Source organism: Bidens hawaiensis, unplaced genomic scaffold (genome assembly GCF_021521415.1).
Source record: "Bidens hawaiensis isolate Kalapana, Puna unplaced genomic scaffold, B.hawaiensis_p1.1 tig00002306_1, whole genome shotgun sequence".
NCBI lineage: Eukaryota > Viridiplantae > Streptophyta > Magnoliopsida > Asterales > Asteraceae > Bidens > Bidens hawaiensis.
Genome location: NW_027491123.1, coordinates 857670 through 869224, shown reverse-complemented (window position 1 = coordinate 869224; position 11555 = coordinate 857670). Strand labels below are relative to the sequence as shown.

Below are 11555 nucleotides of genomic sequence, written 5' to 3'. Positions count from 1 at the left end.
AAATATGATAGATCGTTGATCCGGCGTCGCTTATGGAAAGAGTTTATATAAAAGATCATTGTTAGCAGGTTTGTTAAACTTGTTCGTCTTGAAAAATAAATACTTCGTCATCAGTGTGCATTATACCATGAGGTAGCATATCAGTGTGAAAATGTAATTTAAAGGTCAGATATGCATCATAGTTGGTTTTCCACGTACGCATACTCTCCATCACTCCTTACACATGTAAAGATAATTTATTTGTATGTGTTGTCCATATCTAGCCATCAGAACTAGTAAACTAATATATAAATGTAGTTTATCATATTTGTGTTGGTCGCTTTTCATTGGGGCTTCATAGAAACACATACGGTAAAACCAGTACCGTAACGAACCGAACCAGTACCAATGTGAAAAAAAAAGCAAATAAATACACCTATTAAAAAAAAAATAAACTGAGTCTCAAATAAATTCATCGCCGGAAATAGGCGTCTGAATATCTGATTGATTATTATTAGGGTTTTAAGATCTCCGATTGCTTCACCACCTACACGTAATGCCGTTCTTCACCATATATTACTCTACTCTCCGTGTCTATTTATACACCAATACTTATTACTATTCGTCTAATTTCACTGCAATTGTGTATTCATTTTATTAGGTTTTTGAAATGACGCCTCGATGGAGCAGAACCCTAGGTAATCTATTATACAGACAGACTCAATCAGCCGTGTCTAGAGATTTGTATATGTTGCCATGCCGGCGAGTTTCTAGGGTTGCCGCCGTTGAAGCACCGGTGGCTTCAGATGTGTCTGTTAAATCAGAGGTAATTGTTTCAGTTCTCTATAGTTTTAGCTTAATTAGTTGCATAAATAGCTCTGTAATACGATTTGATTTGGAATATGTATTGTTAAATCATTTCGGTTTGTTTAGTTGTTAAAGTTAGGGTTATATGAGTGGTCATGCAGATCATATTAAGGCTAAATAGTACTGAGTATTGAAAGTGGATTAGGAATTTAACAATAAGTTTGTTAAACCGAGATATAATATGGATACTATGCTTTTGATTCAACTTTTCAATAGTAACTAGTTGTAATCACTACTAAATAGTTGTTGAGGAATTTGAGTTCGTGAGTAAATTATGTATTGTTGAATGTGGTTACATGTTTACAGGTTAATTTGAACAAGTTGTTTCGTTCTAAGCCTTGTTCTATAGCCTTACCAGCAGACTCACCTTTGAGGATTGAGGAACCTATTTACAGGGGTCTCCGACATTTTCTTCTCAAAATGATGCTGTTCTATAGCAAACAGAGCAAATCTATTCGGCAAGCAAATGTTATTTACCGCCGTGTTGTATCTCAAGCTGATAAACCTGCCATTTATGATGGTTAGTCTTTTATTGCTCTCATCATGATAAGATAGAATATTTTCCTTGAAGATTTATTAGACTGGGTAGAGAAATAAACTGTGATTTTGCCACATCCTCATTGGTACAACAAACTTCTAGATGGATAGTTTATTAAGTGTCTTTCTATCACTTGATTGTACTTTTTTGCTATATTGTTAATTTGTTACCTAGTGACTAAGGTTATTAGAGGAAATTTACGTTATGTCCAATCATATACGGCTCAACTGTTTAAGTTATAGCGCCCCTAAGATTTCTAGACAAAGGTCAGAGTTGTATGTCAATCATGTAAACTTGATTGTAGTTATACATTATCATTGCTTGGCCTTTGTAATGATATGGCCAATTAGAATTACAATTACTGTATAACTGTGATGAACTGTTCCATCACTATTAAATATTATTATAAAAGCAACACTTAGCGGTTTTAGCAATATGCTTATTAACTATTAGTCAAATATCTAAAATGGCCAATTGGTCACTACAATGATAAAATAAGATGAATTGTGGACCAAACTCAGTTAAATAAATGTTTGAAAACTCTTAGTTCCTCAAGCAAATAGGTGACTTTTGACATGCTGCATTTAGTTTTTGACATCCTAGTATGGAAACAGGTACATCACATATCCTCTATTTTATGTTTTAAAATATTGTTCAAGATTTTGCTATTTGTGTTTCTGTAACCAATAGTACTCTTGCGTAGTTTCTGTTATGCCTTCTTGAATGCATGAGAAAAATACTTATTATCAGAAAGTATGTACTCTAAAGAATATATTTTAATTTAATATGCAGTTTTTAGGTTGGAGAAAACCTTTAGAACAAATTTCTCAATGCTAGTAGTACACATGTGGCTTTGTTTGCGTCGCTTGAAAGCAGAAGGAACGGAAGGTATTGAATTGGGGCAATACGTATATGAAATTTACAATCACGATTTAGAGACCAGAGTTTCCAAAGCTGGGGTCGGTAATTTGCATTCCGTGGACTTTTTAACTATTTAATTTTACTACTTCTTGTTAAAAGATTCACAATCTTACTAGTTAATATGCTTTTATCGTTAAAACTTTTTAGAAGCATGAATTATAGCTAGGAAATTGTAGTTAGTTCAAATGATTTATTTCTTGTGATTACATGTATTTTTCAAACATTAGTTATATAATTATTTTTCTGCAGGTTAATTTGCTGTTGTCTAAATGGATGAGGGAGTTGGAAAAAGTATTTTATGGCAATATTGTTGCTTTTGATACCGCAATGCTTCCGGAAGCTAAACCTGATGATTTGCAGAATGCAATATGGAAGTAAGTAATTAACCTCTTGTTAAGTATACTAATGCCACCATTTGCCTTTGAGGGGTATGTTATGATATTATGCAAGTATGAAATTTCCCCCTCTCTTTTAATCATGATTACATGTTATGTAGGAATGTCTTTGCTGAAGATGGTTCATCAAAGCTAGATGCTGCTGCATTACCAGCTGTCCTGGTTTGTGTTTTATTTTCTTTATTTATTTATTTTTGCAGTATATTAGTTTTTTTTATCCCCTTTTGTAATAAATTTCAGGCTTTCACAAGATATGTTCATCGAGAATGTGTTTGCTTGTCATTAACAGGTACATTATGTTTTGTTGATTCATAGGTACATTTGGCTTAAGTGTCTGCTAGTGTTTAAATGTCTAAAATGCCCATTAATCTTGGTTTATAATATGTTACACTATACGCAACTTTTCAAATTCTGATTGGTGAACATGATTGTGGATATGCAGATAAAGAAGCAATGTTTTCTGGAAACTTCATGTTCACCCCGTTGACAACCCGAAACCCTAAATCTATTAAGTAAATGCCTCTTTGAATAAACATTTGTGGAAACAAAGTGGCAAGAGGTATTCTTTTGATTTATAAATAGGAGGGAAACAAAGGTTTGAAACATGTTTTGTTATAAAGTGATTAGGGTGTTTTTTTTGTCTACTTTTAGCCTTTGTTGTTAATCATGTTTTGGTTGTTGCTTAATGCTTATGCAACTTCAGCCTTAGAACTTGCTTTGATGGAAGCATTTCATAAATGAAATCATATTTGTAGTGCAATATTCGACTATTCGAAACATTTGTGATCTTATAAATTATTTATAGTTTTTGAAAAAAAGGCATATAATATCATAGTGCTCGTTTCAAATGACAACTATTACAAATTTAATAACCGATCTCTTGGGAATCACTTTTTTGCTGTTGGTATTGTTTGATAAGAGTTGTTTTGTAAGTTGCATTTTCTTAGTTACTATGAAAACATGTCTTTATTCATCATTACAAATAAACGTTACATAATATGTATACATATAATGCATTTGTTGGTGAATAAAATTAATGACACGTTTCAGATTTAACTTGGTTGGTCCTATATTACATTGACCCTATAAAAGTACAACTTTTATATCAATTGTCTCTAAGCTTATAACCAAATTCAATAAACATTCAGAGTTTATCCTCATATAAATTCAATAAACATTCGTAGTTTTATCCTATTATGGCTTGTATTGTCTCTGTGTTCTAATTATTAACTACCAAATTGAATATGCATATGAGTATTTGATCATGCAATTAACACTTTATATTACAAATCATAAATCTCAATGCGGGTTTGAAAGCCTAACTTTACTTCAAACACGTTATATGCTTGGTAGTTATTTGCTACGAAGGCTTTAGGCTTGTAAGTAGCTTTTGAACAACGAATCACCTCATTTAAGTGGAGGTTATGCTGATTGTGACACTTCAACTTGGATCATGTAATGTGAGCTTCTAATTTGTAAGCACCCCAATCACAGTAAGGTACTGTTTGTTTTTTAAGACAAAAACTGTCTGCAATCTGATTTCATGTCTGCGACTGAAGATGTGGTCTAAAGGTCTGCAATCTGAAAATATAATACTGTTTGTTTTATAAACTGGCTATCGTCTGCATAAGCTGAAAATTAGTTACCTATCATACATATCACAGTTGATAGAAGTCATTTAACATCTGTAGACTAGTAAAATAGTTGGTGGTGGGCGGTGGACGGTGGTGGCGGCAGACGGTGGGTGGTGGTGGTGATGGACGGTGAGGTGGTGGGTGGTGGACGGTGTTGGTGGCGGATGGTAGGTGGTGGTGGCGGACGGAGGGTGGTGGCCGTGGACGATGGTTGTGGCCGACGGGTGGGTGGTGGTGGTGATGGATGGTGGTGGTGGGTGGTGGTGGCGGTGATGGACGGTGGTGGTGGGTGGTGGACGGTGTTGCTGGCGGATGGTAGGTGGTGGTGGTGGGTGGTGGCAGCGGACGATGGTTTTGGCCGACGGGTGGGTGGTGGTGGTGGTGGGTGGTGGTGGTGGTGGGTGGTGGACGGTGTTGGTGGTGGATGGTAGGTGGTGGTGGCGGACGGTGGGTGGTGGTGGTGGCGGCGGCGCACGATGGGTGGGGGTGGTGTTGGACATTGGGTGTTGGTAGGATGTTAAGAAGTGTGAGAAGTTAAACAATAGCTTATTTTTTAAGACCATAAAAGCAGTTTGCAAATTTTACTTAAAAAAAAAACAAACAGTCTTCAAAAGCTTATGTCTGCGCGCCCACAGACATAAGCCTCCTACAGATGTTTTAAGCAAAAACAAACACCACCTAAATCACTTTTACTAGTGGTGTTCAAACGACTCAAATTCGGGTCAGTTGGGTTATTAATTCAAATAAATTCACACAACCTGATTCGAATAAGCTTATTCGAATCGAATTTTGTCTATTCGAATAAACTGATTTAGAAAAGAAAACAATAAAAAATTCAAAATTATTCACAAACAACAGAGGCATCAAATGTTGATGGTGAATAGCCCTGGATGAACTTGGAATGCCAAATGTTCGATTATGAACAACCCCTCGATGCCGAATGTTGATTACAAACAAAGAAGGTGCCAAATGAGTGTTGAAGAGATGAACCGGTGAAGTGTTAATGATAACGACTTTGGATGACTAGATGATGGATCAAGATACCACTAGGTGTGTAAATGAGTTGAACCGTAGGTGACTTTCACAAGACTAACTCCCTAAAATATCGAATATAGTTAAATGTAAACGAGCTAGAGCCAAAACTAGAACCCATTTTGAAAATGAACTAAGCTCAAGATTCACATACCAAGATTAATTAGATGTGTATGCTTAACCAACAAATTATTGATAAACACATGTAATAGTTTTATATAGCAATATAAATACATATAATTACATGATACATACCGGTATGCATAAAATTACGATAAAAAAAATTTAATATAAATATTTGTTATGCATAACAAAAACATTAATATTGATAAATAAAATTGAGCTGTTGAAATTATTAATAAAAGTCAAGCTCGAGTTTGAAAAGGAGTTCAATGAAAATGTGAAATCTAATCAAATGAGTTAGAATTTTATCTCAACTTGGCAATTTAAACCATTGTCTTTTTAGCCACTAACAAAATGTACAAAATAAACAGTCAACAAGCTAAGAAATACACAAAACCTGAAACAAATTACTAAGTCCGAAATAATTAGCACCTGAAGAAACACAAGACCGAACTGGATAGTCCGATCAAGTATTTCCCCCAGATGTGGGTGTACTGAAATGATGAGAACAGATCCGAGCTAATGCCTGCAAAACAGAACACCGTTGAGTCTCGTTACGGGAAGGACAGAGTGGGGGGTCTTCCCGTAACCACCCTCCGGCGTGAGAATAAGTATCGTACTTCGATCGGAAGAAAGTATGACACGGTAGGTATTTGCTTAAGGCTTGAGAGTGTGAATGAATACCTTGAAGAGATGATCTTCCTATTTATAGCCGAAGGTGGAGGGAAGGTGATTGGTGGAGTTGTCACTATCAAGTTATTCCTTCTCTACCTAAACAGACACGTGTCGGGCGCTTATTGGATGCGACAGCCTGGACTCGTTTATGGTGTAGCCATTATCCCTGCACATCGTGGGATGGCCATTACGTGTCCAGGTGTCTTCTTTCCGTTGGCCGGTGTCGCTGTCAGGCGGTTTTAAGGGAATCTTCTAGAAATAGTTTGTTACAACTGCTCTTCCATATCACATGGGGATCATATGTGTGATGAGTCCCTTAAGTTGTTTCATGGATTCCTTCCGCGGATGCTTGTGTGACCATCCGCGGGTTATGGCGGAGCTCCATGAAGTATCTTGGATTGTGGATGGTTTTACCAGTCCACATTCCTTGTGCTGATGTCTTTTGTCAATCCGTGGGTTGGTTGATGGATCCGTTGGATGCGGATGTCTTTGACGATCCGCGGGTCGGATAAGGGATCCGCGGGTAGCTTTGCTACCCTCCCTCTATAAGTCCCCCCAGTCCATTGTTGCTTCCGTGAGTCGATGTCGCGGATGGAATTGTGGACTTGTCTTTTTTCGCGGGTTGCTACTATTAGTCCTGTAGTATTCCTATTGTATTTGAACTAGGGTACTGTCTGTCTGCGACGTGACATCTCCTGTCTGAGTCTTGTCAGGAGTGGTGCTCGAGGTTGATGCACCAGTGTTTGGGCGGCTGATTCAAAATTATTTTGTTCAGTTCCCGCCTAACGTGTCACTTTGTCATTGGATGGTTTTGGTATGTGAGCTGGATCCCACTTTCATCGCATTAATTGCGATGTGTGTATATATAGGGAGGAGTTTCACTTTTCGAAACCACTCACAAAAATTCCTCTTAATCTTCTTCATTCTTACCGCTTTGATCAACCATGGCTGGTAGTAAGAAAGGCACGAAGAGAGGTCGGGAGAACAAGAAGGAAGGCAAAAAGGATTCGTCGAAGGGGCTCATTGAGAGCATATGCATAAACTGGAAGGCACCGGACTTTCAAGATATTATTAACCTTTATGGGTTAGCACCAGAATTGGAGCCGGAGCTTCCATCACCGGGGTCTACGGCCGACCAGCCGCCGACCGGGAAGATTGCTCTGTATGGTGAGTCTTTCACCACAGGCAATTTCTGGTTGCCTATTACCAAGTTTTTTGGTGACTTCTTGAATGCCACCAGAATTCATATCTCCCAATTGCATCTATTCGGGATTATGAGGCTTCGTCATTTCGAGTTCTGTTGTGGAGCTCTTGAGGTGGAGCCTACTGTAGATCGCTTCCTTGCGATACACAAGATTCAAACCCGAGGAAGTTGGTTCAGCTTCCAGGTACAGTGGAAAGCAATAGGTACAGAGCCTCCGCGGAGCGCCCACGAGTGGAAGAATAAATTTCTGTGGGTTAATGCCGATGTTATCCCTCTGACCATGACCCGCCACTCGCTTACCGATAAATTTTCTCACCTTCCGGTTGCTACTACGGAAGGTGAAGAGCGTTATGCAAAGCTTACGCGGACTCCTACTCCTATGGGTCTCATTCCAGAGTCAGCTCTGGTGCAGGTGGGAATGAGCCGCCTGTGGCCGTTTCCTAATGAGCATCCATACTTTTCTCGGGATGATGATAGTAAGTTTCTGGACTCATGTTCCTTTCCGGTGTTTGTATTTTATTATGTCATGTCTTTCTTCCGCCTTCATTTCAGGGAAGTGCTCGCTGTTTGAAGTTCTCATCCCCACCGTTACGGGGAACATGTTTCGGAAGATGCTGGAGATGTACCAGAAACCCGTTCTTGAGGAGACCCGGGGAAACTTCCTTTTCCCAACCCGTGGTCGTACCGAGCCTGTGGTCAATGAGTCCGCCGTGGCTCAAGGTGTGTACATTCTGAACCCTAAACCTCTTACCGTTATGCATCCGGACGGGATGATAGTTCTCTCTTCTAGCGATGAATCTTCCAGTGAAGATTCAGCTAGTGAGGATTCCCCGCCTGGTACTCCAAAGAGTATTAACGCTGGCGTGTTGCGTGCTATTGCAGATATTGTCCGCCGCAAGAAGAGGGCTGAAATGGCCAGTGTATCCGGCTTGAACCAGGATTCCGACGCCGATGAACCCGCTGATGGGGAGGTTGATGTGGATGAGGATCCCGCTGACAGGGATATTATCAAGGCTGCCGGTGATCCCGCTGGTGGGGAGGCCTCTAAGGGTGCTGATGAACCCGCTGGTGGGGAAGCACCCAAGAACGCCGATGATCCCGCCGGTGGGGAGGCTTCCAAAGTTGGGAGTGAGGAACCACCCCCGAAGAAGATCAAGCTGACTCGGCTTCAGGACCGGGTCAAGAGCCGGGCTTTTGTGCGCCAGCCCACAGGTAACTGTACGCTATGTTTATGAGCTTGTGTTGTATCTTCTAACTTTTGTTTCCACATCTGCAGTTTCGTTTACTGTATGTCCGCCCTCTCCGCCTCCGGAGGTTTTGCTGGGGAGTGAGGCTGTGCCTCCTGAGGACGTTCCTCTGCCGCCACCTGAGGTAGTGGTGGAAACGGAGGTTATTCCTCCAAAAGATGCATCTGTAACCCCTCCGGTTTCCACGGGTGAAGGGGCGGAGTCCTCTAATCGAGGAGATCCCCTCTTTCGCTCTTCATGGAACCTTGGTCCATACGCGCTTTTTACTGATCCGCGTGTGTGTTAAGAGTTCTTTGAGCACTGCCTCCCGCCCTCTGAGTGTAACAGGGTACACTCCCAGACTCAGGCTAGCCTGGCTCAATCACTTAGCTATCATTTGGCTAACGTGCTGTCGACTAGCCGTGAGGTATTTAAGGGCTGGGTGTTTGGTTAAGGGGACCTTGAGCGCGCCGTTCAGCGCCTGTATGATGCTGAAGCGGCGAGGGATGCTACCCTGGCGGAAGCTAAGAAAGCTGAAGCTACGCTCCTGGAAGCCCAGGAGAAAAATAAGCGTTTGGAGGAGCGGATTGCCGCTCAAGTCAAGTTTGCTGTTGCCCGGGACGAGGATGTCAGGAGGCTTGTGGCGGAGGTGAAGATGAAGGATGTTCTCCTTGCTTCCGTCTCCAATGAGAAGGAAGAGCTGGAGGTGGCCTTCACTAATGCCTCGGATGAGCGGCACTGGCTCCTCTGGCATTCCCAAGGTAAATATTCTGGTTTTTCCTCAATGAAATTATTATTCTGACTTTCTTTGGAACAGATTTTCAGGCTTATCAAGGATGGTCCTGAACTTGGGGATTGCCTTGTTGATCTGCTGGTCAGCTCTTCGCGGGTAGGCCGCCAGGCTGGTTTTGCGGAGGGTTACTCCATGGCTCGTGAGGGACGTCCGTCCTCCGAGTTTGAGCTTCACGACCAGGATTGTCAAAGGGAATATGAAGCACAGATGAATGTTTTTGATAATTTGCATTTTGACATCCTGAAGTATATTGAGGAGAACCGTCGCGAGCCTACCACGGTTGGGGAGTTACGTCTTCACGTGAACCGGTTGATCGCTAACGCCGAAGGCAAAGAGGCCCCCGAGGAAGATTAGGGATAGGTTGTAACATTGTTGTATTTCTTTTCTCCTTGTAAAGTTTTGTAAATGAAATGAAGCTGTCTTTTTCCTTTATTGTGTTGAGCTTATCTTTATGTTCCAACCTTGTTTGATGGGTTGTCCCAATCGCGGGTGAGTACCTTGTTGGTCCTTCGGCTGACGATTGTAACTTGTCTTCTACATTTTTCTTTTCTTTTTTTTTTATTTTGCAACTTGCATTCCAATAATGCCTGACATGTCAACCAAAGCATTTCAGATTCTGGTCGCTATGGAACTAGTAGTTCGCCGACTATATCTGAGATTTGACAGACGTGACAAGTCTGTCACGTGCAGAGATGACTGATAGCTGATTCGCGCCACATCTAGGGATTTTAAATTTCGACTCATTGTTTTCCCGCCTGACGTGGTACGATCTGGTCGATTGACAGCTGTTTCACATTATTTTACGTATTTAATGTTGCATCTATATATCCATCAGTTTTTCTTTCTTTTCTTCACTTTGCATTTGTGCTAAGATAAATTCGCTGGAACTTTTGAAGTATTCTCTCTTTCAAGTAGAGAACTTTCTTCTTCTCCGGCAACCATATCCTGTTGCAATAAATTCTTGGTCGATCATATGGCATCGATGAGGTCTGATTATCAGACCATCGACACTGTAACCATTGATTGAGACGTCAAATCTTTTCAAGACGTCGTCAATGCTTATGGCATAGCTCCAGAGTGGGAGCCTGAATTTCCGGCGCTTGGTTCTACGGCGAGCCAGCCTCCGGTGGGGAAAATGGCCGTGTTTGCCGAGTTTTTCAGCTCCGAGAATCTCTGATTTCCGATTACCCGGTTTCTGGGTAATCTGATAACTGGGCATATGATACATATTTCCCAGCTTCACGCTTCGGCGGAGATGCGCATGCGCCACTTTGAGTTTTGCTGCCGGGCGCATGGCATTGTGCCTACAGTTGACAAGTTCGGCGTGTTCTACCGCCTGCGTGGTAGAGGAGGCCGCTACATTTGTTTTCCGACTGAAGAGAAGGCTATAGTTGTGGACACCCCTCTCCTGGACCCACATTGTGCCAGGAAATTTTTCTGGATACGGGATAACGTGATCCCGTTGCTTATGTATTGGCATTCGGTGGATCAGCCTTCACTTTTCTTGCGGGATGTTGAGCATCCGGAGGGACATGGCTGGTATCAGCAATTGACCCATACTCCCACTCCTATGCGTCCCATCCCTGAATCTGCTCTTGTGAGAGCTGGGATGAGCCACCTGTGGCCCTATCCGGACTGTGTTTTTTTTTTCCGGAAGCCGGATGGATGTAAGTAGTCTTATTGCACTCTTTGAGTTTATTCTAGTTTCTAATTTTGGTTTGTTACGCAGCTGAAGGTCTCCTCTTATCTATTCTTGTGGCGGGTGTGCCTGGTGTCATGCACATTGCTGCCCGTTTCAAGGAGGAGCTCCCCATCCTTGACAAGACCAAGGATAGTTTTTTGTTTCCTAGGCAAACCCGTCCGGAACCTGTAGTCTCGGAGGGTATGTTCGCGACAGGTAACTGAATCCTGGTTTAGCCAAGGATTATTCCTTATGTATTATTGTCAGTTAACATCTTTTATGATGCAGCTTTTAGTCGCAAGAGGAAGGAAGCGTCGCTCAACTACATTCCATTAAAGGTGATTAGTGGAAAACAGGGAATGGATCTTCCTCCTCTCTCTCTCCCCCGAAGGCGAAGAGGGTTCGCCTTAGTGACCGCGTTGCGGCCCGTGCCAAAGGTAACCCATATACTTATGAATCCGTGCTTGCTGTTCGGTTGCTTACTTGG

At 41.6% G+C, this 11555-nt stretch overlaps 1 protein-coding gene across 1 annotated transcript; it reads left to right on the top strand.

Moving 5' to 3' along the window:
• Positions 1 to 640: 640 nt before the first annotated feature.
• Positions 641 to 3460, top strand: LOC143615647 (uncharacterized). The gene is made up of 7 exons (XM_077088728.1): positions 641 to 805; positions 1153 to 1366; positions 2177 to 2343; positions 2555 to 2679; positions 2802 to 2862; positions 2941 to 2989; positions 3143 to 3460. Exons 1-7 carry the CDS (start codon positions 650 to 652, stop codon positions 3214 to 3216), a joined length of 846 nt encoding a protein of 281 aa, XP_076944843.1. The 5' UTR covers positions 641 to 649; the 3' UTR covers positions 3217 to 3460.
• Positions 3461 to 11555: the final 8095 nt, after the last annotated feature.

Excerpts from the sequence above, each read along its gene's own strand:
- LOC143615647 (XM_077088728.1), top strand. The coding sequence starts at position 650 with ATGACGCCTCGATGGAGCAGAACCCTAGGTAATCTATTATACAGACAG. Across the intron at positions 2,680-2,801 it reads TTGCAGAATGCAATATGGAA|GAATGTCTTTGCTGAAGATG; the intron begins GTAAGTAATTAA and ends CATGTTATGTAG. Across the intron at positions 2,863-2,940 it reads CTGCATTACCAGCTGTCCTG|GCTTTCACAAGATATGTTCA; the intron begins GTTTGTGTTTTA and ends AATAAATTTCAG.